The sequence below is a fragment of the Ilyonectria robusta genome (assembly GCF_021365365.1).
Source record: "Ilyonectria robusta strain PMI_751 chromosome Unknown BGZ61scaffold_9, whole genome shotgun sequence".
Lineage (NCBI taxonomy): Eukaryota > Fungi > Ascomycota > Sordariomycetes > Hypocreales > Nectriaceae > Ilyonectria > Ilyonectria robusta.
The window spans coordinates 746,115-770,198 of record NW_025764443.1 but is presented as its reverse complement, the minus strand read 5'-3'; the positions used below and the strand labels follow the sequence as shown (position 1 = coordinate 770,198).

Sequence of the window (24,084 nt, the reverse complement as noted above, 5' to 3'; positions counted from 1 at the left end):
TGACTACATGTACAAAAACTGTACCAATTATACCATAACGCATTCAGTCTTTCGACGTCTTCACTTTCACATAATGAACATTTGACGATATTTCAAGTGATAAATGACTTTTGTGCTCCATCCCGCTCTATATGATGTCAAGATCCCAGGCATACAGACTCCATCTGACCACAATTTTCCCATCGGGTACATAGTTGCTCTATATAAACTCAAAGGTATCACCGCGCTCCTGAATCATCTTACCCACCCTCTTAGAGCCCACAATACGCTCCATCTTCATCACATCATATTTAGAGAAGACAACCCTCACATTGCCTTGGCCAGGCTCAATCTTCATATCCTGCTCACTCTTGCTCAAGTAGCCACCCGCAATCTCATTATAAAAGAGGTGATTGTCAGGGAGTCCGTAGAAGATGACCCGCCGCACACCCCGGAACTGATACCGGCGGAAGTGATGTGCTCGCTCCGTGTAGAGCAGAAGGCGGTGGCGGCCGTTGAGGAAGTGAGAGCGTGCACGAGACGCCTCAGGGACGTCCGCGTATTCTGATATGGCGCCGAAAGTGACGTCGTTCACATCATTGGAGTTGGCAAAGTAGTTGCGCACACGGACGAAATCAAGGTATGATGGGATGAAGATGAGAGTCCCGCTGGCATCCTTTGCGCGCTTGACCAGGGAGGGGACGATGGCGGTGGTAAAGTACTCGAATCTAGCATCGGGATCCTTGTCGACTGAAGGGGACTGGAATCGAGAGAATGTCTGCTTAGCCTTGACGCCTAGTTGCTGCAGCGTACCAGGATACTCTGGCTGCAGTCGCACTTTGCCGGCCCAGTTGTGGCAGTGAATTCGGAACAACTCAGACAACTCGGGGGTATTGAAGGCGGACAGAATAATGGTCTGTCTGAAATACTTGGCCCAGTCTTCAAGATACCAGTTCCGGACGCGGCTAAAGTCGCAGCCGTGGGCATCCTTTGGCTGTAGGTTCAAGTGCTCGAAAATGTACTCGACGTGCTCCCAGTTCTGCATCAGGAGCGCATCTGCCTGGTCAACAACAACCATTTCGATGGAGCTGAGAAAGTCGTAGTCGACCTTGGTGTCCTCTTCCGAGCCAATCGCCATTCGCAGACCCAGAGGACTGGCGAAGAGAATGTCCGAGTTGTAGAACTGTGAAAAGTACTTGACCGTCTTTCGCGTAAACTTCACGCCCAGGCGGAACATGTCGTCGTCGTTGCCTTCAAAGAGGTCCCGGAAGTCGGCGGGTCTGTCGTCGCCAAATTTGGACTCCTTATCAAAGTAGCTCTCGTCAAAGCGCTTGCGGTTTTCTTGCTGGTCCGGCTCGCACAAATCCCGGATCATGTTGACCATCCGCAGACACGAGTTGCGGGTTGGTACGAGGAAGAGCACCTTGGGGCGAGTGAAACCTTGATCTCGGAGCTCCATCTCGGTATTCTCTCCTTCCTTTGCCAGCTTGTAGTTGTTCTTGATGACTCTATCTCGGGTCCTGGTTCAAGTTAGTGATCTGGCTCGAGACATACCAGACCCAAGACTTACTTAAAGACGTGGTTCAGAGCGTGGAGACAAGTCAACTGTCTCATCTGATCCGAGTTTCGAACTGTGCGGTCGCAATGCAACACATCGCGGTAGTCAAACAGCAACGGGCTAAAGTTCCGGTGAACATCCTCGAACGAGCCAATCTTGCGGTCGGCGATTTCCTTCAGCTTCTGCTTCAGCTTCAGGCCGTCGAGCCCTGCCACAGGCTTCGGGACTTCAGACCCAGCATCAGAGTTGGGGTACATAACGGTGGCTCTCCAAGACTGCATCAGGGCTCGCTTGGTCGCCCACTCGCCCTTTTGGACAGCCTTGACCCGCTTTCCGACAATGTCGTCGTTAGGATGAGCGAAGTGCACGTCGAAAGGGTCTTCGGAGTCTCCCTCATCTTCTGAGTCTTCCTCTGGTTGTTCTTCGACGGCAGTGTCTGCATCGTCCTCGGCCTCATCTTCAGCGCGATCGACATCCTTCTCGCTAGACTCCTTGTCGGAGGAGGAATCATCGTCCTCGGCTTGCGGCGAGGACGCTCGATGGTCCAACTTTCGTCGCTTAGCAGTTGGGGCGCTGCTTTCATTGAGGCTTTGCAGGAGGGCCATGTATGGGCGGGAGGCGGCCTTGTCGTCCTCGTCCTCGTCTTCGTCCTCCGAGTCGACATCGTCCATGACCTCGTCCTCGGAGCCGGATTCCTCGTCAGATCCGGAGCTTTCTTGCCTGCAACAGGTTAGTACGTATTACAGTTGAAGGAGATAGATCGAATATATTGATCGGCAGTTGGGAAACATACTCATTTTCTGCAAGTCGGGTTCCATCGAACCGCCGGTTGGGTCCAAAGCGGCTGGTTGCTCTTCCTCGTCCTCTGCCGCCTCGTCCTGCGCCGCCTCGTCCTCCTCCACGTCCGCCTCGGCCTCCCCGGCCTCCGGACCCGCGCGCCCTAAAACCGCCTCCTCTCCCGCGAGGTGCCATTCAGTCCAATTCGTAAATGTCAATGTCCTCAAACGAACAGCGACGGATGCGTGGCGGCGTGCGGCTGTCTGTCTCGGGGTGGTTAAAAAAAGTTGAAGCTTTCGCGCTCAGCCTTGCAGGGTCAAGCCACAGCTTGGTGGGGTTTGGATGCTGGTGCCGGTTTGCGCCACGCTCTGGCGGCTTATCGCGCTATCAGCTAATCTTAGTGCGCACAACCCCAGGCGGTCCCGCCAACCGCAAATCACAAAATCGGCAACGAAAATTGGCGGAACAGCATCGCGAAGCGGCCTCGAGACTGGTCCCTCTTTTCTTCCCCCCCTTCCTGCTGCCGCATTTCTCGCCCGAACCACCTCCTCCCTCCCTCCTCTCCTTCCAGCTGTACGCGACAATCCCCCTCTGTCCTGCCCAGCATGGCTACCGATACCGAGAGCTTCATCCACCTCTCGCGCCCTTTGGCGCCGAACACCGTCGGGCTCCAGACTAACCTTGCCCCGCTCACCGTCAACATCCAGCCTCAGGTACGTTGCGTGGTACCCCTCGAAAACTCGAACACTCGAACACTCGAACACTCGAAATCTCGAAATCCTGAAATCTTCAAACACAACTCCAATATAAAAAAAACAGGCCATCCCGGCTGACATCATCTCCCTCCCTCTGCTCTAGGCCGTTCTCTCCATCCTCGACCACGCCGTCCGACGAGACATCCGAGACACCCAGTCCACCCGAGTCATCGGCGCCCTCGTTGGCACCCGTTCCGAAGATGGCACCGAAGTCGAGGTCCGCTCATGCTTCGCCATTCCCCACACCGAGGAGGAGGATCAGGTCGAGGTCGATGTCGAGTACCAGAAGAACATGCTCGCCCTCACCCTGAAGGCCAACCCCCGCGAGGCCCTGCTCGGCTGGTACACCACCTCTCACGAGCTCAACAGCTTCAGCGCCCTCATCCAGAATTTCTTCGGAAGCCCCGACACCGGCACTTTCCCTCACCCCGCCGTCCACATGACCATCTCCACCGAGCCCGGCGAGGATATCCAGACCCGATGCTACATCAGCGCCCCCGTGGCCGTCAACGCCGAGCGAGCCGCCGAGAGCTGCCTGTTCATCCAGGTCCCCCACAAGCTTCTGTACGGTGACGCTGACCGAAGCGCCCTTGAGACCATCGCCAGCGCAAAGGACTCCGAGACGAGGACAGCCCCTCTTGTGTCCGATATTGAGGGTCTCGGCCGATCCATCGAGCAGACCATCAGCCTCCTGGATCGCGCCAGCGAGTGGATCAACGGCGTCCTAGACGAGGACGAGGAGCCCAACAACGCCATCGGCCAGTACCTCATCAACGCCCTGTCCCTGGCCCCCAAGGTCGACCCCTCCCAGATCGAGTCCGACTTCAACAACCACATCCAGGATGTTCTCATGGTTAGTTACCTAGCGAACACCATCCGCACCCAGATCGACCTGTCCCAGCGGTTGGCCGTTGCCAACCTGACCACTCCCGAGAAGGACGGCGAGGGCAAGTCCGACGAGAAGGGCGGCAACCAGCGTGGAGGCAAGCGAGGAGGACGAGGTGGCGGCCGTGGTGGCGGCCAACAGCGAGAGCCCCGGGAACCCCGCGAGCCCGTGGAGTAGGAAGATTGTGGAATTTTGACGACGCACGGCCAGGCAGAAAGGAAATCCCAACGAAAGAAAAGTTGGGGATAATTCCCTGGCAGGAATGTGAGACGAGGCATGGGTATTGTATTCCAATAAAATCATGGCGTTGTGGTAGGCTTGAGAATTCTGGCACTTCGGGCCTTAGAAATGAATTCAATCGTCACATAAAAAACCTCACTCCGGGACGCAAGAGAATTACGTCACAATTGTATTGACTCATCTAGTAAATAGGCCTTGGCCTTTAAAATTCATGCCATCCATCCTGTCCACCGGTAACGCCAAGATGCTAATTATGCCGTATACGCCTGTTTCGGGCCGCCTGTCATAAACGCCATCTGATGCTCACTTAAATTCCAGTAGCTGGCTTCTGCGGCAGAGTCGCCGGGTTGCCGTACGTAGGGAGGTGAGTAAAGGGCTGACTAGGCCCCTGAGGAACGTTGGGGCGGTTCGGGATATGCGCTGGGAGGGTCTGGGGGAGAGGCTGGACTGCCATGTGCTGGGGGTTTTGCATCATCGGCGGCGGTCCATGGGGGATATGCGACACGTTGACGTGCTGCGGGGAGTGATATGCTGGCATTGAGTTGCTGGATCCTTGTCGCACCATGCCGTATCCGCCTCCATACGGTTGGGGCATCGCCTGCGGATAGCCGGGATACGCCAGGTGAGGCGATCCAACTTGAGGGCTGCCATGGTGAGACCCGGGAGCAGTGAAGGGGGGTTGAGGAGGTTGCACCGGTGACATGCCGTTTCCGCCAGGTACAAATGACTGCGTCTTGGGGTTAAAGGCGTGGTTTCGATTGTAGCTGCCCGGGATGGGATGCTGGCTCTTAGGGTCATGCGGATTGAGATGGGCCGGTAGTTGACCATACGCGTATGGAATTCCTATTTGCCCCTGAGGGCCACCTGGAGGACCCGCTGGAGGACCAGCTTGAGGACCAACCTGAGGGCCAACTTGAGGCCCGACTGGAGGCCCGACCGGACCAGGACCCCTAGCCTGGAACTGGGCCGGGGTGAAGCCCGGTTGCCAGGTTTGCTGTGGAGCGGCCGGAGGAACTGGAGCACCATATGCTGCCATAGGGCTTCCGCCAGCGGGATACCGTGGCTGGCTGGGCTGGGATTGATACTGCGAGTGAGCGTTAACATATAGCCGTGGTTGGGTACAAATTCTGGCTCTTACAGGAGACATAGAGTATTGGGGATACGGCTGGTTCGGCATACTGCTAGGCATGTTCGAATAGCCAGGAGGTTGCTGAGAATATACTGGAGCCATCTGTCCTTGGTACGCGGGGGTTGCAGGCTGGGCGTTATACTGAGGATTCGGCGGCGGCACATACTGGGGTTGTGGTACCCAAGTCTGTTGTTGAGGGCCCCAGTATGGGGTGTATTGATTCCGAGAATCAAAGCTGTCCGAGTCGTCGCGCCTCTGTTTGCTATTCTTCCCCCTTTTGCCCAAGTTGGATTTGTCCTTGACGGATGTGGAGCTGGTCCTAGACACGCCGTTGTCGCCATCATTTTCTAAATAATCGAGGTTAGTCTTTGAAAGTGTGCTCAGCTTTTGGGGTACCTACCAGCCACACTCTCCTCTGAGCTACCAAAGATGCGCTCTCGTGCCAGCTTATACATTTCCTCACGTTCCTCTCTCGTTAACCTAACATTGGTGAGCATTTAGAGTTCGCAAAGTTAAGTATGGTCAACTCACTTTTGATTAGCCAGAGTCAGTTTGTCCTTTGAATCACTTCCATTCTCGGATGTTGCCTTCGACAGACCGGCACTCAGGCCACCCTCGCTATCTTCCCCACGGCGCATGATCTTCCTGGGTAAAACCGCAGGTGGCGGCGTACTGCTGCTTGAGGCGTTTGGGTTCGGGTTGATGAGGGCCAGAGAGGCTGGAACTCGACAAAAAGGGGTTCTGAAGATTCGTACGGATCCAACGTGAGGTTCATAGGAATGGGTCATGTGGTAATAATCGGCCAATTTGTGAGTCAACATCCTGCAGAACGAGTTGGACGGTGGAAGGTCCATGTATGGTTCCCTAGTGAGCGGTCAGTATATAGTTGGTCAAATTAGGGCATGTGTACCAACTTGGAGTCCTGGACAAAGTCGATGAGCTCGTTTTCCAGCCGTAGAAGGAACAGCCTGTCCTTCGGCGAGGCCATTGCCTCAAGAAGCTTATCGTCTGGTGCTTGTCGATATATGACATTCAGAGCATCTGCAGAACCTGCAACGCCCAGGGGCATGGCAGGGTTCACGCCTGGGGCTTGCTCAGAGGATGAACTTTGCGGAGTGAGAACGCCCTGGGCCGTGGCACCGGCCATGACCTGTGGCAGTCTTCGTTCGGGTATGTCGCCGAGCGGGATTCCTCGCGCTCTTGCCGCAACTTCTGAACCCATTCGTGAACCGGCGACAAGGGATCCGCGCATCGAGAAGGTATCGTCATCTTCTGCTGCGGCCTTGACACTGGCACTATCATCTGGTCGAAGAGATTCCTTCTCGTCCAGCGCAAAAGTTGTACCCGAGGTGATGCTTTTTCCGTCCAGGCTGGGAGGTTTGGTGCCCAGTTCGGAGCTTGAATCGGCCCTCTGAGAATCGTCCGATCCACTGTCTCTACCGATCGCGGCGATCGTCCTCTCAGCAGCCAGAGTACCGCTGCCATTGACCACGAGGCTTGGAGCTTTCGAACCAAGGCTCAGATCATGTAGTGAGTCTACAACATTATCCGCTGAGGCATTCCGCTCAACAACTCTTGAGACATTCCTAGGCTGTGACGAGACGACTTGGGGGGGCGGGGCCTTTGCGGGCCCGCCATTAGCAATGACGGGCCCCCTCGACATGGGTTGTGTAGTCAAACTCATTGGTTGCTCTTTGGAAGGCGTAGCGATGCGGCGTACGGATGGTGTTGACGCGGTACCTTTAGATATGGATGCGGCAACCTATAGACGAACAGGAAGGGTCAGCAATACGGAAATGAGTGGAGGGGTCATGGTCCGAATAGGAGAAGTGGGAGCTGAGAGGCCGAGATGGTTGCTACCTTTGCAAAAGAGGGCTTTGGAAGATCAGGAGATACGTGGGCCGCGGCCATGATAGACAGCGAACGGGTATATGAGTCGGCAAGACAGACAGTCGATGGGGACCAGGGTATCCAGAGAGAGAACTAAAGCTCCCGACGACCAAAGGCGATGTGAGGCTACAGTTGCGGCTGCGGCTGCGACTAGGGCTGCGGCGGTGACGACAAGGCGGCAGGACTGGAAAGGACAGGACCGGAAATCAAGAAGCAGAATCGATGGAGGCGGACCAGCAGAAAGAAAACGGAGTACCGGTGCTCATCGTCGTGACGGGAAGGTCATTGTTCTCCGGCTGACGGGGTGCTTCTGTAGGACGACGAAGGTGCTTCGTTTGGTTCAACGGCCTGACTGCTGCTGCTGTTGCTCTCTGGTCGGACTGGCCTGGTTGCTGAATGGGGGATTGGAGGTCAGGGTCGAGGTGAGGGACTGCCCTGTGACTGCACGCGTGGGTCAGACGACGGAACGGGAGAGGGTGTCGATTTGCGCGGAAACGAAGGACGATGAGCGACAGCAAGAGACGACGAGAGACGGGGGGCGCACGAGGAGGTCAGGGCGATGACGGAGGATTGGAGGGGGACCGCGGGCGACGAGGTTGTCGTTGTCACAAGGACTGGCTGTCTGGTTGTGGACGGTGGAGGGCCCAGCAGTGGAGGGGGGTGCGGGAAGAAAATTATGGGCGGGACAGGGACGACAGAACGGAGACTTACAGTGGGATGGTAGCGGGCCGGACGGTTAGGCTGGTTGAAAACTCGCTGTCTTTGGCTGTCTCTCGCTGTCTCCTGTTCTCGCGGCGAGAGAGGGGTTGGCTGGCCATGCGCCGGTCAAGGGGATGCAAAGGGGAGGGTTGGTCGCTCACGTGGCGTCCATCCAAACAGTAAAAGTGACGGTGAAGGGGTGCGTTGTTGACAACAGCAACGACGACGACGATGCGCCTTGGGTCGGTCGTTTGGAGTTGTGTTGCAATTCTGCTTAATCGCAGTGCAGTGCAGACAGTGCAGGCAGTGTCAGTGTCAGCGTACAGAGTTATGCCATCGCCCGACGGGACCAGCTGACCCAAAAACGACCTAGTGCCGGCAGATTCCTCAGCCTCTCCACCGCCCTTAACAGACGGTGTGGCGGGTGTGATTAGGTAAGAGCCCGTCTGCAGCCAAAAGAGACAAGAAAAAACCATCCCAGATGCTCAGCGCCTGACAGCCTGTGCTCCAGCCTGAGGCCAACTAAATTAGGCCCTTTCAGCTGCCGCCAGGATCCAGGATTCAGGGTAAGCATGTCAGCGGCATCTCAGTGGCAAAACAAAATGCGAGCCAAGAGGCCAAGGTAGGATTCATTGTTGCCCAGGATGTGCCTTCGGCATGGCTTCCGGTGCACAACGCATCATTATGTTGGGCAACAACGGCCTGTTTTCTCTCTTCTCGCCGGTCAGCTCGCTCCTCCTTCACAGCCTGCTGCCTAACACGGAGGTTTGGTACGCGACTGAATTGAAGCTGTTGCATAATTCATGTACCTGTGGTACTGTATGACATCACGTGACACCATTGTTCAGTCTCGAGGTCCATCCAACTCCGACTCGCCTCCATTGTAACTAGCATCGACCAAAGCCGACAACCGGGGCCTGTTGGAAAACTCACACCGCAACGACCAATGAAAGAGATCGTAGGATCCATCCCTCATTAATCTTAACTTCCAACATTGCATATCCCGTCACGCCTCGCCGCCAACGCGCTATCCTGACGCCAGCGCTGCAGGTCGCATTTTCAGCGTTGATCCACCACCAAAACAAACGACATGTTCGGTCAAAGAGGCCGAGGCGGGCCATCTCGCTCTACGCCCGCAAATGTCCAATGCCAGAAATGCCTGAAGAGAGATATGTTCCCCGGAACCATCTGAACTGTTGTTCCATGGTACTGACCGTCTTAGAACGCCACTACTCATACGAGTGCAAGGCATCTGCGCAGGAGCGTCCCTACGTGTCTCGCCCATCTCGTTCTCAACAGCTCCGGAATCCCAAGCTTGTCCCAAAGCTCACCAACGATTCCCCTAATCCTCTGGAAAAGAAGTGAGTCATGTCAAATATGTTCGTTAAACCGTGTGTGTATTAACTAGTCTGCTAGGGAAGGAGTTGCCGATGAGCAGCTTGCTAAGGCTGAGGCTGAAAGGGCCCGGAAGCGGGAGCGCGAGGAGCGTGAAGATGAATTGATGGAGTCGTCGTCAAAACGCCAGAGATCAGTATCTTCGCATTCTGTCTCGACCATCTCCACTGGAGTCTCGAGGTCTCCATCACCCCCGAGGAGAAAGGCTAAATCTCCTCCTCCCCAGCAGCGAGGACGGAGTCCTCATTCAGAGGCGAAGGGTGGCTCGCGAGATGGTCGTCGGGATTACAGCAGCAGCCGCAGCCGCAGCCGCAGCCCTCGCCCCCAAGAACGGCGGAGGCGCTCCGTGTCACGCGACAGCCGCTCCCCTGACATTGATGACCGCGAGAGGTCGTACAGGGCTCGTGATGCAGCACTTCGATATTCTGAGCGCGATGATGCGCCTCCCAGGCGTTCGCGACGTGAATCGATGGGATCCAGGGATTCATTCGACTCTCGACGCCAGCGTGCCCGTGAGTCGACGTCACCAGAGCCAAAGGCAAGACAGCCTCGTCGGCCGGAGCAGCACAATCCGAGGCGTGGACGTGACGGAGGTCCACGTGGACGGAATGACGGAAATGCGCCGGCGTCTAGGGGTCCGCCCCCGGAGGAGCGCGCGCGAGAGCGAAGCCTGAGCCCTTTCAGTCGACGGTTAGCCCTGACCCAATCGCTCAACACTGGGGGAAGATAGATAGTTGGGTATCAATGTAAACTTAATATCAACCGTGGTGCGCAAGGCGCCAGCACCCAAATTCGCTGAAGGAAAATGAAAAGTCAACGTACAAGATGAATCTCTCAAACATCGAGGGCAACATCCTCTTCCCGTTCTCGTCGCTCTTCCTCCTCCTCCTCCCTCTCCCTGACCCTGAGTCCCTCCACCAAAGCCACACCATCCATGCCCGTGGCCTCTCCGTCGCCTTGCCCACTCCCGGCGGTCTTGGACTTCTCAGCGGCCTTTTGCGCGCCAGTGATGCGATCTCGAACCAACCGCGCAATCGCATTGTCGGTTCGGACGTTCAAAACCTCCATTTTCTTGTCCAGTTCTCGTTTCAGGTCCCAATTCGGCTTCTTCGGCTGCAGTTTGAACAAGTCGATTCCCTTGTCGTCTTGTGCCTCCTCGACAGCTTTCTGCTTGACTTCTGCCTCGAGCGCCGCGGCCTGCTCCTCCAGTGTCTGCTTCTCGAGGCCGAGGGTCGGCGGGGCCTCGAAACCGAGCTTCGGCCCTCGCGTCTCGTGGTCGTAGTTGCGGCCGGACACGTGTAATCGGGAGACGTCGGGTTCTGCGGGAGGCGATGCGGACCGCTCTGACTCGGGCGCGACGATTTCGTCGGTGGGTTGCTTCCGCTTGAGGTTCTTGAGCTTCGCGAGTCGAGCTTTTCGATCGTCCGATGCGGCGCTGAGGCCGAGCTGAGAGGAGGACATGGTGCAGAAAGATTGGGTAGCAGCAACCCGTGAATAGACCGCCCAAGCTGCTTCAATGCGAGGTCTTCGTTGTTGGAAGTTGTAGTTGTTGAAGTTTTGGTGGGGTGCAAAACAAAGTTGAAGGAACTCTAGGCTGGATGGATCCCGACAGACGCAGCAGAGCCGCTGCAGGGACAAGCGCCACTAAAACATCCGGGGCTAACGCTTGCCCCTGCTAAAATAGTTGAGGGTGTCTCGGTCTGCAGCGACCTCGGAAAAACCACCAGAGATTTACAAACGACTCCAACAGCTCCGCCTGCGACAGTCTTCGCGTCGTGACGACTTCCCCCGATTCCGCCGTGCGGCCATTATGCAGACGGCTGATCTCGATTTGACACCGACGCGGAGGAAATCCCAACGGCTCAGATGTATCGGGTCTGCAGCAGGCTCGAGTCCTCTGTGACACTGGGCTGGACACAACGAGCGACTTTCCTCGCCCTGCGACAAAACCACACACGATTCGGAACGATTGCGACGAGACCGTACCATGCTGCGTCGCAGCTGCAACCATCCACCGAACAACCTCAGATATTGACCCAATTGCGCATCAAAGATGCCTCGTCGCAGCCCTCCACCCCGAGCCAAGCGGAGGTAGAACTAGAGTTGAAGGAATACAAAGAGCACCACTCGACGCTGGACGAAAGTCACAATCCCGAAAATGCTCCCAAGAGGGCATCGAATTCAAGGGGTCAAGCGAAGAAGACCATCTCCGGCTCGTCACGAGACACCCGAACCTTTCGACCAAAGACTCCAGCGAGTCCCAAGGTTGCCACTAAGCGGGCCCAGGACCAGACCAAGCGCAAGGTGGCATTAAATAAGAAAAAGACAGAATACTTGCAATGGGGCTACCTACGGCATCAATACCCTCCCGAGCAAATGGTGGCAGCCAGGCAACGATTCAACTTTTGGAAGCGGAAGTTGGACAATATCATGGAACCGAAGAACCCCAGTTCCTGGCCCTGGCGCGACGATGGTAATTGGCTGTTTAAACTGGAGGATACATCTAGTATGCGCGATGCATGGGAAGGGCTCGACATTGAGTCTCGAACCAAACAGTGGCCCACCGTCATGTTATCAACACTTCATAATTGCCCCGACAAGGCAGGTCAGGTCCTCGAGGCCACCATGGATCCATTACCTCCGGGGTTTGCCATCTCCGACGTTTTGTTCTACTACACCAAAATGCTTCGATTGGAAGAGCTTAGCGGCCCTCGAGATCGATGTTCAAAAGCGGACGAGATTGTGGAGTTGGTTGCCAAGGTCGTCGTGGATTTACCTGCAAATCACGTTCCGCTACGCCAGGAGACTCTTGGTGTGCTTGCCAAGAAGCTGCCCAGCGATCAGGCAGCAGAGATATACAACATCCTTGTCCAGGCGGGCTTGAAACTACATCAAAACACGCTGCTACAATATGCTAGTGCTTTGGCGAAGAGCGACACTCACAAGGAAGCGGCCTACGAGATTTTACGGGATATCGCTGAAAGCGGCGCCAACTTAAACCACCCCACTGTGGCCAGTGTTATCACGACGTTGTTGCATTCCACACATACAGGAGACGGCTGGTCCAAGTCGGAAGAGAGCTCCTTCTCCCCGCAGCGAGCGATGGAGTTCTTCCTCGAAAACGGTTACTCTCCTAACCTCGTCAGCTTCACCGCCCTCGTCGACTCCCTTTGCAAGCAGGGTGACATTGCAGAAGCAATCAGGCTCCCGCTCCTACTTGCGGAAAATGGCGCCAGCCTCGATCTGCGGTGTTACACGACAGTGTTCAGGGGAGCCAAAAATAGCCTCAAGGCGTCAAACGTGCGCCAGGCTCTGGATGTGGCTAAGGCAGCCAACGCCCCTTACGTGGAAGTGCTAAACAACACGCTTCACTCCATCTTCTACTTTGCGGAGATGGAGTGTCGCGAGAAGAAGTATTTGGCACCATGGGTTCTCCCCCTCTTCGTGCCGATGCTCAAGATCTACGCGAAGAAGTTTGACCTGAAACCGCTGCAATGGTTGGTGCCCGATACATTGCCCCTCATCTTGGGGCAAGATCAAGAGGATGGTCCCGAGAAGTTCAGGTCCGGTCCTCGGAGGGAGTGGGAATTCAAGCACACGATCATGCCGGTCGTCGACGAATTTTTTGAGTCAGGCGACGGCGCTCAACAAAAACCAAACTCGACGACTCTGGCCATCATGCTGCGTGCATACATTAAAAGTCTAAACCGCCCGTATGACATTATGTCATTTTACGCCTTCTTCAAGACTCGACTGGAGGAGCGTGATGCGGGGAACAACTGGGCGGCCGACTTGGTCAAGGAACAAGGGAGTGTGATTCACGACACGCTTATCTTGGCCATGCTGGAACGTCGATCGCTGCTGCGCCCGGCCCTGCAAGTCTTTGGGGACATGTTGCGGGACTCGATGAGGCCAAGAGCAAACGAGGACGGGAAGGATGAGCTAGCGAGCGCGGAAGAGCCTGCAGTGCATCCGGCGCCCAATCTCTTCACGTTTAGCATCCTGATCCACGGCCTAATGATACGGGGCGAGAAGATGTTGGCTGAGCAGGTCCTGCAGGTTATGCGCGAGCACAATCTTGAGCCCAATATTGTGACGTGGAACACGCTGGCGAAAGGGTACGCCTCGATGCAGAACCTGTCTCAGACAGTGGGCACCCTGCAGGACCTAGAGGCTGCTGGCTTCAAACCAGACATGTACACATTCAAAGCGTTTGCTCGGCTCAAGGACCAGACGCGGGCTCTGCAGACGATGGAGAAGATTATTGACACAAACAAGAAACGATTGGAGCTGGACCAGTCTCGGTAAGAGACGGGAGCATGTGGGATTTGAAAAGAAGCAAAGAGTTGTCCGGTTCGGGCTACCAACAGGAGCTCGCGTAGGAAGGTGGCGTCCGGTATATTAATCACACGCTCGTCACATCTCACTCGGCATATCCCGGCGCTGTACAGTATGATAGACGGATGACGCCCTAGCAAACACGACGGGCTTCACACGGTGAAGGTGCTGCTTACAGGATCCAGACCATGCCAAGAAATGAGAGCAAGACAAAGGACCGCGCTCTGGCCCAGTCCCGGGAAATTGGGACGCATTATGAGAGGCTCACCGAGAGGCTAAGGCAGACTCTATTCGGCGACCAACACACGAAGAGTCGTCAGCCCTCGGCCCAACAATCAAAGCTTCCCCGCATCCCCGTCTGTTCAATCCTTTTCAGTCTCTCAAGTCTCTTGGTGGCAGCCCGTTGTGGTTAAAAATCGAGGGTCCTCGGGTTTCACAGCACCAGCCTCAAAGCCCGTTCACATCTGCTCCCGTTTATGCACCTGCGGCTGTGACTGTGATCGAACGAATGCGACACCACCAAGCTTCAGCCCCGAATCCCTGATTGGCCGAGCCAGGCCGTCTCTGTCCACCCGCGCTCGCTAGCACTCAGGACGTGGTCGCACATTTGCACTTTGACAGGCCGCCTCAATACGGTGGCATTCTGGCACGGTCGCAGAGAGCCCATCGCTTCCTTCTGCGTCATCGCCGCTACCTAGGAAAGCCTTTCTCAAGTTCCCGGGCGTTGGCTCTGTCCCTCAGACGGACAAGTCTGAATCCATCCTCGCGCGGCCGCCGTCGTTTACACCGCCCATCGCCGAATTACCCGATCCGGCAGCCCCGTTCTAATCCACCATGCCGCCGTCCGGCCCGGAGCTTGCGGCGTTCACCACCGTCTTCCGCGCCGCCGACTCACACCGGGTCAAACGCAACCGCCAGCCTGTCTCGTGCACCGCGTGCCAGCGCCGCAAGACCAAGTGCGATCGCCAAAAGCCATGTGGCGCCTGCGAGAAGCGTGGCGACTCCATCGCATGCCGCTTTGGCATGTCCACGGGCCCCGTCGGCCGTCTTGAGGTCCAGGCGAGGCTGGCGAAGCTTGAGGAGATGGTCAAGGATCTGGCTACGTCGGGTCCCCTAGTTACCCATGGCAGTGATGATCTTGTCAAGCCCGGCCACGGGGGATCGTTTCCACCTGAAGCATTGGGAGACGGGACGGAGGCCGACTATCACGGCGCCACGTCGTGGTCGGCCCTGGTCGAGAGCATCCGCGATATCCAGAACGTTCTCGATACCGAAGAGGACATGCCTCCTCCTCCCGAAGCGTCGGAGGACCTGGCAGTGCCGGACATCTTCCTCGGGGACATGGCGCCGCTCACTATGGGAGAGGTCATCAGCAGCCTTCCGTCTCGCCCAGACGCCGACAAGCTGGTGACGACCTACTTCAACGCCAAGTTCCTCGCCGTGCCTTTCATCCACGCCCATCACTTCAGACGCCGCTACGAGGCCTTCTGGGAAAACCCCGAGTCCACCAGCTTCCTCTGGCTGAGCATCATGTTCTCCATCCTCAGCGTCGGGGCCATGATTGCCAAGGTCAAGGGCCTCGTTGGTCCCTTGCTGCTCTCCGTCTCGGAGCCCAAGTTCTACATGGTCCGCTCCGCGCAGTGCCTCATCACCGGCCAGTACCTCAAGGCTAAGGCCTTCTCCGTCGAGGCCCTCATGATGTTCGCCCATTCGCGCAATGTGCAAAAGGAGGACTCGGATCCCACCATTTGGGCCTTCTACGGGCTCACCGTCCGCCTCGCCCAGCGCAGGGGCTATCACCTCGACGCCGCCAAGGTCTCGCCCAACATCACGCCTTTCGAGGCCGAGATGCGTCGCCGCACCTGGTTCATGATCCAGTCGGCCGACCTGCTCTTCTCCTTCCAGCTCGGCATGCCGCCGATGATCTATCAGGAAGTCTGCAACGCCGACCACCCCCGCAACCTGATCGACGACGACTTCGATGAGGGCACCGAGGTGCCCCCTTCGCGCTCGCCGACGGACCCTACGCCGCTCCTCGCCTGGCGCATCAAGTCGTTCCTCTGTCGCATCACCCGGCGTGTCATGCGGCACGCCCTCGCCGTGGACCAGACGCCGTACGAGGAGACCATGGGCCTCAACGCGGAGCTGGAAGCCTTCTACGCAACCATCCCGCCGTGCTACCGCATCCGCTCCATCCGCAGCACCTCGTTCACCGACGAGGGCTACACCATCATGCACCGCCTGATCCTCGAGCTCATGTACCGCAAGACGCTCTGCGTGCTGCACCGCCAGTACCTCAGCGTCGACAAGGACGAGTCCAAGTACAAGGCGTCTCGCGAGATCTGCCGCGACGCTGCGCTGCGCATCCTCGACCTGCATCTCGAGTTCGACCAGGAGATCCGGCCCGGCGGGAGGATGTACGAGGACCGTTTCATGGTTTCGAGCCTGACGCTACATGACTTCCTCGTCGCGGCTATGGTCATCTGCCTCGATCTTAGCGAGTCTACGGATATCAGGTAAGTCAAACCAGCCCCTATCTCACATCTTCAACGGGGGAATACGCTCCTCACACCTCTACAGTCTCTACGACCGCCAGCACCGCGTCCGTATCCTCCAACGCGCCCACGCAATCTGGACGGAGCGCGGCGCCAAGTCACAAGATGCCCGCCACGCCTCCAAGGTCCTCGCCGCCATCTTGAACAAGGTTGAGACGCCTCCGGCCGCCGATACGAGCCTCTCCAACGGCTCCACCCTCGTCGCCGGAGACACGCCGAGCATGAGCGACGCGTACGCGCTTCCGGATCTGTCCCCGATGCAGATCACCGATTATCCCGTCAACTTTGACGAGCTCCTCCCGCTCGAGAGCTTCTTTGGCGCCACCGAGGGCCTGGACTGGGTATGTTGCGTCCCCTCTCTTCCTTTTGCTCTCCGTCGTATTTTTAGCCCGCAGCTCCAGTTTAGCCTAACAAGCCTGGCAGAACTCCATCGACCAGTACCTCCGCCATGGGGGCACGAATGAAACAAAGTGGGACCAGCTTTTCCCGGACACGACGCCATGACGAGGCGTGCTTGTCTCATGTCCTCGTGCTCTCACTTCGCTCGGGTGTTTCTGGCTAGATTTTAGGAACGACCAGTGTGTTGAAAAGGAGATACCAAGGCGGCATCGCTGCTTGCCGTTCCCTCTCTTCTCCTTGAATGCCAAGGACTTGCAAGTCAGTTTAGTTGTGTTTTCCGCCACGAAGTGCTTCGCATTCCCTTGACCTTCTTGAGACGCGGAGAGGAGATAGCCGTCTGTCTATCCGGCTACTGTTTGGGGGCCAAGGACGGTGTACGTACTTAGCTAGCATATCCCAGTATGACCACATGGCAAGATAATGGCAAAGCATCGCATGGTTCCCTCGTCCGAGCAACTTAACCGTTCCCCGCACCTGCAAAGTCTCCGAACTCGAAACTCTTCGTGTTTTCGCTAGATTAACGGCGCGCATGGCCGAGCCAGTGGCCGCAGTAGACCGCAGTAGACCAAACCAAGGTCGCAGAACAGCGGCCAAGAAGGCACGAGGCCTCTCGGGATGTCTACACCGACTTTGCCCTAGTCCAACGCGGATGTTTTCACTTTCAGACACCGAACGAGAAGAGCGGGCCGAGGTTGCATCAAAACAATAACATGGATATCTCACTGCAGGTCTCCGACCTGGCTTGTTTATCTCTCGTGAATCATGAACACGTGCAACAACAAGTCCGCCAACCCAACCCGATCCTAGCCCAGCCCATCCGCCCATCATTCCTGTATCGTCTACCTCCCAGAACCAATTCCCACTCCAAAGGGCATCCAATCCCTCCGACCAGCGCATTAAGGGAGTCCCTCCTTTTCCGCGGTCATAACCCATATCCCAAAACATATTCTTGATTAACCAGAAAATAATGAACCACGCCTGAACTTTTGGATATAGTGACCTTTTTTTTCTTTTTTTCTTTTTAGTAGTTGTTTCAGTCGAACATCATGTACCAGCTTGCTGAAACAAAGGCAGATGTACAGGCAAAATACGCTGGGGTATCATGACAGCAAATGAGAAGTGTGACGTCGCAAAAGGTTGATACTAAGACGCGATGCCGCGGAGAACACGCGCAGGGTTCCCAGCTACAATAGTAAAAGGTGGAACATCCTATTCGAGCCTGTTAATGCCTGTCGTCTCAACAGCATCAAGAATCTTGTCAACATACCTTGGTCACAATTACCCAGCACCTACGGTGCTTCCCTTGCCAATAGTCCTTCCGGGGAGAATAATAGCGCCTCCGCCAATCCAACAGTCTTGCTCAATGGTAATAGCCTTGCCAAGCTGAGGACCTTGTCCACCCTGGCGCTTCTTAGGGTCGATGGGCAGGGTGGCGGTAAAGATGCTGACGTTGGGCCCGATGACACAATTATCTCCAATCTTGACCTCGCAAACATCGTTGATGGTGCAGTTGCGACCAATTACCACGTGGTGGCCGATAGTGATGTTGTAACCGTAGTCGCAAGTAAAGGGTGTCTCAACTGCGACATGTCTGCCCACACGGCCCATGTTAGTGACAGGAGAGGCTTCGGTGGGCGATACTCGAACAGGATCGCGGGGCTGCAATATCTCGAGGAACAAGCGGGCGCGCTCTTCGGGTGAGACACCGTTGGTTGGAGGTGTCGTCAAGTTGTTGAACCTCCAGCAGGCGGCAGCGCAGCGCTCACGCTCTAAGCAGAGCTCCTTGTCAAAGGGATAGTAATGCCGTCCTGACAACATCTCTTCCTTCTGAGTCCGCCTCTGGGGGAACTGCGAATGGGAAAGCGCCAGCTGCGCTGCAACCTGAACATTGGACGTCGGAGCCTGCGCGGGAGGCGCGGGGCTGTTGGTTCTCGTCGGGTGAAGGATGTTGATCTGGGGGAGCTGGTTTCCGGGATGAGGAGTCTCGGGTTCCGTCCTGGTGAGATCGTGCAGCGGAGGCACTCGCTGGTATTCTTTGGTCATCCTTTCTCCGAACGGCGGTGGTTGAGTGTTGGCGCTGACTGGTGTAGGAAAGACGTTCGCAGGAGTGTAGGGCAGGGCAGAGAGTTTATTATCGGGGCTGGCAACAGACGCGCTCGGGATTGTTGACGCTGTTGGCCGGTCATCGTCGGTCACCAAAGGGCGGCCTTGTGGCGGGTCGATTCTCAAGGCCTGGCCGCGGTAGGGTGGCAGGGGTTCCCGCTTCACCGGCTGGGTCCCATATGGATTTTGCTGCGGCATGCCATATGCACCTGGGGGCACGTAGCTCGGGTCCTTGGACTCGAGAGGAACTGCGGAGGCCTTGTTATCGGGCTTTTGCCATCCAGGGCCTCTCTGGGGCGGGTATCCAGCACACACAAAACTACCACGAAGACAGTTGCCGCCTGCAAGAACATCAGTATCACGTCCAAAACGTAACTCGAATTTTGAAACTTACACTCGGGCTTCTGCTCGTCGCACTTCTTCTTTCGCTTGCGGCACGTCAGACAACCCGTCTTGGTGCGGTTGCTAAAATTTCGCTTCCGCTTCTTGGGATCATGTTGCATGACGCCGTCTCGCCTATGCTCAGGAGTGTATTGGCCACCATACACATTGATGGACCGGTCATCCATCTCAGGGCTGGTTTGGGGGTAGTCGCCGTGATCCATCTGACCAGCAGCTCTTCGCAGCGCATCCCCAATCTGCTCCTCCGTCTGACCATGGGGAGTGGTAGCTGAGTTCTGTTGAGAGTCATAGCTCTGATCATCGCGCCGAGTGTACCACCCATCCTTGTCCCGCTGCTCGTCGCCATAATGCCGGTAATCTCGCTGGGGGGTTCCATATGGCTCACGGGAATCGACCTGCGTGGTGGGAGCTGTCGTCTCTGGAGTTCGCTCCTGAACAAGGGATTCCCTCCGTAGCTCCAACGAGTCTGAGCGTTTGCGCTTGTGAGAGCCATCAACATCGGGATAATTTGGCGATTGAAATGCTGGTCGATCACTAATTTGGGCTGACCTCTGGTTCGATGAGGCTTCTGGGGTGGGCTGAGGCTGAGCTGGGGCCGTGCTGTTTGCGCGTTCGTCTGAGGTAGTGCTCTTTTCGGCACTCAGAGTGGGCGGATCTGATGTTTTGGGTGAACCCCCGTTAAGGGCGGTGAAAGTTGACATGTTGGGCCAACTAGAGATTGGTTTTGGTAGCGCGAGTCGGACTCGTGAACGAGCTACGCTACGAGGTTACAAACGTAACACTCAGCAAGGTTGGGGGGAATTCGCAGCGGTGGCTCAGATTCCTTGTCGAAAAGTCAATAAAGGCGTTCCGGGGCTTCCGTTCCTTAGGTGGCGGTCTCTTGAGTTTCGGGTCTCGCAAATCCAAAGGAAACCAATAGTGTGTGTCGGAACCCAGTAATTGATAGAGCCGGACAACAATTGAGTTGGGCCAAAGGACGGCGCAGAAACTCGATACAAAGTCGATTCAAAGACTTGTCGTGGGGCTGAGGAAGGCGCTGCGCGGGGCGGGCCGCAAGAGTGAACACACGCTGGCGCTCGTTGGGAAGCGGTGTTTTTGGGAGTTGACGCCACTACAGAAAGTTTCTCTGTTCAAATCCACGGAGTCGAGAATGCAGAAAAGCGGACACAAGACAGAATGCCGAAAGTTGAATGACAGCGGCGTGGGGGTCGAGTATGAGAGCCAAGTGAGGGTGAGCAGAGCTGAGGTGAGCTGGTGAATTGCGAGGAATGCGCGCGGGTACGTTGGCGTCCAAAAGGCGAGACAGTGACCAGACTGCGCTCGCGCCCGTTCCTTGAATTCGTGCTTCTCGATCCTTGGCGTTCCGGGTCACCGAGGGTCGTCCTCGAGGGCCTAATAGCTTTGCGCGGGTGCGCACAGAAAATAGATCCGGGCGCTGTGGTGGTGACGATGAAGACAGAGGTAAGTATCGCGGCGCTTGGAGCGCACGTTTGACGCGCGATTATGCTGATGCGCCTGTGGCCGGCAAAAAGGGCTGGGCTGGGGTGATGGCGGGGAGAGCTCAGATCAGGTCAGGAAGCTCTGGCGAGAGGCGATTCGAGGGCGGAGGAAGTGCGGAGCGAGAGAGAGGAAGGTAAAGATGGTGGAGGAGAAAAGGAAAGAAGATGGAAAACGACCAGGCCAAGGAAGACCAGGAAGACCAGAGAGGAGGACGAGGCCGGAGACGGGGGGGTGAGGGTGAGAAGAGGAAGAGGGTGAGGTGAGGTGAGGAGCGAGAGCCAGGTTCAAGCTAAAAAAGAAGGCGGCGGCAAGGACAATGAATGGAGTCTCGCGACGAAGGGGCTCGAGGGCATGGCCGGGTCTAGGCGACTTGGTCAAGGCTGAGGAACCGCCGCACCGTACCGGACTATGGAGGGAAGTAGTAGGTAAGGTAGGTATGTATGTACTGCGTAAAGGTACACACACAGACGCGCGCGCACACACTTCTCTTACACACACACGAGGTGCTCGGCTCTGCACGTAACCAGCAAGCGCGGGAGCAAGGGCCACAGGAGCGGCGAGAGAGAGAGGACGCCCGACCAAGAGCGCGAGGTGAACCGTGAGCCCGTGGGCGAGAGAGCGTCAGACGGCTGCTGGCTCGGCGGACCCTGATACTGACGGGGGATATGCTTGGGGGGGCGTGGGAAAAGAGGCGTGGAGAGAGGAAAGAGCACGGGGGACCGGGGGGGGATCCTGGAAGATCCTGGAAACGTGGGACTTGGACCTCTTATTTTGGGTGTGGGTTGCGGCCAGGCCGCGGCTGGAGAGAGAGAGAGGTGGTGAGATGGGAAGAAGCTGGCGGAGGTGAGATGGGATTGGATTGGATTAAGATACGAGGGACCCGGCGCGAGGCAGACGGACGGACGACGACGACACGGGGAAACAAAACGAGGGGAGGAGAAAGAGGCAAGACAGAGGCAACAGAGACAACACAGTACAGTAAGGTACGAAGGTAGTAGTATGCCTCGACTCTACGACAGCCAGAAAACGAAGCCAGAACCAGGGCCCCGGCGGAGCTTTGTACAGTCCATCGCTAAGCCCGGGGACGGCCATATCCCTCCCCTCCCCTCCCCCCAAATTGGGGCGGCATGGCGCTTCGGACGGCGTCAGTTGTCGAGGTATGGTTGGTACCCCGGGTACATGGGGTACATCAGAGCTACCTACTACCCAGTAGGTACCTCACCTACATGGTGTCGTCTTCATCAGTCTACGGTACCCAGCGGCGGTGGTGCGGCGTTCCCTACCTTGGTAGCCCGTACCCTCCCTCCCTCTTCCAGTTCCAGTTCCAGTTTCTGCAGTTGTGCATGCGGTTCCAGCCTGTGGTTCCAGCTGCGGTTCCAGTCCGCAGTGCCAGCGCCGGTGGGGACCGGCCTCGGCTGGGTGGCGTCTTGTTGGCCTCCTTCCAATTGCCTGGTCGAGGTAGTCAGTCTGCTGCCATGTAATAAAATGTTCCATCCCATCCCATCCCATCCGTTCCCACCCCATCACACCCCCTCGGCGGGATTGGCCAGATCTGTCACAAACCCAGATACGCAGATGCCGGAGCATTAAACAAGAAAACGGGTGTCAGGCAAACGCCCCCTTTGGCCCATCATCACAGGGCGTGCCATCTTTGCCTGCCCACTCGGTTGGGCTTGGACTTGGACTAACTGGGGCCGCCCAGTTGGTCGCGGTTTGCGGTTTGCGGTCTGTGATCAGTATTGTCACTGGTCACTTTTAATGGTGCGCGGTACTTTATAGCGGAAAGGTACCTGGGACGACCCGGACCTTGACCCGCCAGTCGGATGCCGTCACTGGTGGTCGCTTGTTTCTATTGCTTCACCTTACTACGTACGACCGACCTCTCCGTTTCCCGCCCTTCTTCACCTCTTCACCTTCACGCCCCCAAGTCCTCGTTCGCCGGCACCGTCGCTGGCGCAAATGGCTCAGGCCTCGGGGGTTCGCGGCCAGGTCCCTTCCCCTCGTCTATCTGCTCTCCAGCGCCCTCTTGTACGCTCTACCGCCCTCGCACTCAGGCGCGGATGTCCAAGTGGGTGGCTTTTTGGTACGACGCGCGACTGGCTGCACCACCTCCGCCGCTTACTACGGGGCCCTGGTCCGCTCGAGTCGACAAGCGACATGGGTCCGGCAGCAGGGGACGCGGTGGTGTGGCCCGAGTAAATGCGATCCTGTCCCCAACATACGGAGTGCGTGCCACACTCCTCTTCAGTCCGTCAGTCTTCAATGCCCAAGTTAGTCCATACCGTCCACATATCAGACTGCCGTCGCCACGCCATGCCAGCCCTGCCTTGTGTATTGTACCAGAATGGCCATCTGGCCGCCGTGGGATGGGCTGGCATGGTCTGGCCCGTGGTTGTGCGCCTCCTCTCCAGTCTCTGTCTGAGTCACCCTCGTCTATCTCATGCGCGGGAACCAGACAGCAGAATGCACATCATCCGTCAGTCCACTCTCAACCCCCCGAGTTCCATTGGCAGTCGAGAGTATGGGTAGCCGCCACATGCATAGCGGTATCAACCAGGCACTTGGCATCCTCCTCCGATGCACCTCGATCCAGCACAGTGCACGTGGAACGCACACCCAAGATAGCATCGGAGAAGGAAAGACGATGAGGGAAGAAGGAGGCGATGCGGTGCCCAATAGGAGAAAAGCTCTGCATTGCACTCCCTCCGCCCCGGCAATAGATCCCATTGCCGCGCACTCCCGCACTTGATGATCGGTGATGGAACATCAAGCGACCCATGCAAGCTACCACCGGAACCATAACTCAGAGGAGCCATCTTAAACAGAGCTCCTCTTAAGCTCCTCTTCCAATCTCCTATCTAAGTCGCATAATTGGCTCCATCTTCTACATCTGCCTCCGAGTCTGCCCCCGAGTCTGCCCCCCCCCCGAGTCCGCATTGTGTCCGTGTCATGGCATCATACCAACCGAAGCACAAGAACGAGTTGGTAGATCATCCCAGGGTCATGTCACTGCCAGGCTGCCGCTCTATCATTACCGAGATTCAAACTAGCGCGCCTCCACCTCTTGTGTGTAAGGGCAATCTCGTCTGTCTGAAGTTAATGAATTTCATTCTGCCTGCCCTGATATGTCAAGTCGCGCCCATGTCTCGACTGTCTCGACTGTCGAGCGGCAGTCGGCAGCGCATCTCATTTCAAGATTGCCAGTGGTGGAGTCTTGTCTAAGACAGCACCCGCACTCACACGCTCCCGGCTTCTTCATCCAAGGTTACACTACCGGCCTGTGTCTGTATTGAATGCCACTCTCGATTCGTCTCGCGTGGAGCCTTTCCATTTGTTCTCTGTCTATCCCTGCCATGCCATACCCTTCCCTGTCTGCCGTCGCTCGTCCCGCGCTTCCCTACCGCCGAGAGTGGGCCAATTCATACTTTCGTCATGACGTCTGGGTGGGTTAGCCCTTGAATAGGACAGCCAGCAGGTAG

At 56.8% G+C, this 24,084-nt stretch overlaps 9 protein-coding genes across 9 annotated transcripts; 5 read left to right on the top strand and 4 right to left on the bottom strand.

The window, feature by feature from the left end:
• Positions 1 to 76: 76 nt before the first annotated feature.
• BGZ61DRAFT_236488 (U3 snoRNA-associated protein 25) lies at positions 77 to 2,601 on the bottom strand. Its single transcript, XM_046238284.1, has 3 exons — positions 2,331 to 2,601; positions 1,550 to 2,257; positions 77 to 1,499 (listed from the first exon to the last, which is right to left on the bottom strand). The coding sequence occupies exons 1-3, from the start codon at positions 2,507 to 2,509 to the stop codon at positions 200 to 202; spliced, it is 2,187 nt and encodes a 728-aa protein (XP_046104759.1). The 5' UTR covers positions 2,510 to 2,601; the 3' UTR covers positions 77 to 199.
• Positions 2,602 to 2,738: 137 nt separating this feature from the next.
• Positions 2,739 to 4,370, top strand: BGZ61DRAFT_451216 (JAB1/Mov34/MPN/PAD-1 ubiquitin protease-domain-containing protein). The gene is made up of 2 exons (XM_046245804.1): positions 2,739 to 3,027; positions 3,173 to 4,370. Exons 1-2 carry the CDS (start codon positions 2,920 to 2,922, stop codon positions 4,130 to 4,132), a joined length of 1,068 nt encoding a protein of 355 aa, XP_046104758.1. The 5' UTR covers positions 2,739 to 2,919; the 3' UTR covers positions 4,133 to 4,370.
• Positions 4,318 to 7,327, bottom strand: BGZ61DRAFT_236436 (uncharacterized protein). The gene is made up of 6 exons (XM_046238283.1): positions 7,185 to 7,327; positions 6,239 to 7,086; positions 5,856 to 6,188; positions 5,725 to 5,804; positions 5,334 to 5,671; positions 4,318 to 5,279 (listed from the first exon to the last, which is right to left on the bottom strand). Exons 1-6 carry the CDS (start codon positions 7,233 to 7,235, stop codon positions 4,503 to 4,505), a joined length of 2,427 nt encoding a protein of 808 aa, XP_046104757.1. The 5' UTR covers positions 7,236 to 7,327; the 3' UTR covers positions 4,318 to 4,502.
• Positions 7,328 to 8,784: 1,457 nt separating this feature from the next.
• Positions 8,785 to 10,090, top strand: BGZ61DRAFT_236417 (zinc knuckle-domain-containing protein). The gene is made up of 3 exons (XM_046238282.1): positions 8,785 to 9,082; positions 9,139 to 9,274; positions 9,330 to 10,090. Exons 1-3 carry the CDS (start codon positions 9,004 to 9,006, stop codon positions 10,036 to 10,038), a joined length of 924 nt encoding a protein of 307 aa, XP_046104756.1. The 5' UTR covers positions 8,785 to 9,003; the 3' UTR covers positions 10,039 to 10,090.
• Positions 10,091 to 10,142: 52 nt separating this feature from the next.
• BGZ61DRAFT_532207 (cwf18 pre-mRNA splicing factor-domain-containing protein) lies at positions 10,143 to 10,769 on the bottom strand (the record flags this gene model as incomplete). Its single annotated transcript, XM_046253836.1, has 1 exon — positions 10,143 to 10,769. One exon carries the CDS (start codon positions 10,767 to 10,769, stop codon positions 10,143 to 10,145), a length of 627 nt encoding a protein of 208 aa, XP_046104755.1.
• A 405-nt stretch (positions 10,770 to 11,174) lies between these two features.
• BGZ61DRAFT_493721 (uncharacterized protein) lies at positions 11,175 to 13,616 on the top strand (the record flags this gene model as incomplete). The annotated part of the gene is made up of 2 exons (XM_046250684.1): positions 11,175 to 11,451; positions 11,503 to 13,616. 2 exons carry the CDS (start codon positions 11,175 to 11,177, stop codon positions 13,614 to 13,616), a joined length of 2,391 nt encoding a protein of 796 aa, XP_046104754.1.
• An 864-nt stretch (positions 13,617 to 14,480) lies between these two features.
• Positions 14,481 to 16,665, top strand: BGZ61DRAFT_351595 (uncharacterized protein; the record flags this gene model as incomplete). The annotated part of the gene is made up of 2 exons (XM_046240346.1): positions 14,481 to 16,162; positions 16,227 to 16,665. 2 exons carry the CDS (start codon positions 14,481 to 14,483, stop codon positions 16,663 to 16,665), a joined length of 2,121 nt encoding a protein of 706 aa, XP_046104753.1.
• Positions 16,666 to 17,878: 1,213 nt separating this feature from the next.
• On the bottom strand, positions 17,879 to 19,806 carry BGZ61DRAFT_477699 (uncharacterized protein; the record flags this gene model as incomplete). The annotated part of the gene is made up of 2 exons (XM_046248934.1): positions 17,879 to 19,044; positions 19,098 to 19,806. The coding sequence occupies 2 exons, from the start codon at positions 19,804 to 19,806 to the stop codon at positions 17,879 to 17,881; spliced, it is 1,875 nt and encodes a 624-aa protein (XP_046104752.1).
• A 2,628-nt stretch (positions 19,807 to 22,434) lies between these two features.
• BGZ61DRAFT_451205 (uncharacterized protein) lies at positions 22,435 to 23,482 on the top strand. The gene has a single exon (XM_046245803.1). It carries the CDS (start codon positions 22,666 to 22,668, stop codon positions 23,251 to 23,253), a length of 588 nt encoding a protein of 195 aa, XP_046104751.1. The 5' UTR covers positions 22,435 to 22,665; the 3' UTR covers positions 23,254 to 23,482.
• Positions 23,483 to 24,084: the final 602 nt, after the last annotated feature.

Coding starts and splice junctions, on each gene's coding strand:
- BGZ61DRAFT_236488 (XM_046238284.1), bottom strand. CDS start 2,509: ATGGCACCTCGCGGGAGAGGAGGCGGTTTTAGGGCGCGCGGGTCCGGA. Junction 2,258..2,330: donor ACCCGACTTGCAGAAAATGA/GTATGTTTCCCA, acceptor AACCTGTTGCAG/GCAAGAAAGCTCCGGATCTG. Junction 1,500..1,549: donor GCTCTGAACCACGTCTTTAA/GTAAGTCTTGGG, acceptor AACTTGAACCAG/GACCCGAGATAGAGTCATCA.
- BGZ61DRAFT_451216 (XM_046245804.1), top strand. CDS start 2,920: ATGGCTACCGATACCGAGAGCTTCATCCACCTCTCGCGCCCTTTGGCG. Junction 3,028..3,172: donor CCGTCAACATCCAGCCTCAG/GTACGTTGCGTG, acceptor CCTCTGCTCTAG/GCCGTTCTCTCCATCCTCGA.
- BGZ61DRAFT_236436 (XM_046238283.1), bottom strand. CDS start 7,235: ATGGCCGCGGCCCACGTATCTCCTGATCTTCCAAAGCCCTCTTTTGCA. Junction 7,087..7,184: donor CAAAGCCCTCTTTTGCAAAG/GTAGCAACCATC, acceptor GTTCGTCTATAG/GTTGCCGCATCCATATCTAA. Junction 6,189..6,238: donor GACTTTGTCCAGGACTCCAA/GTTGGTACACAT, acceptor ACCGCTCACTAG/GGAACCATACATGGACCTTC.
- BGZ61DRAFT_236417 (XM_046238282.1), top strand. CDS start 9,004: ATGTTCGGTCAAAGAGGCCGAGGCGGGCCATCTCGCTCTACGCCCGCA. Junction 9,083..9,138: donor CCAGAAATGCCTGAAGAGAG/ATATGTTCCCCG, acceptor CCGTCTTAGAAC/GCCACTACTCATACGAGTGC. Junction 9,275..9,329: donor CCTAATCCTCTGGAAAAGAA/GTGAGTCATGTC, acceptor CTAGTCTGCTAG/GGAAGGAGTTGCCGATGAGC.
- BGZ61DRAFT_451205 (XM_046245803.1), top strand. CDS start 22,666: ATGTCCAAGTGGGTGGCTTTTTGGTACGACGCGCGACTGGCTGCACCA.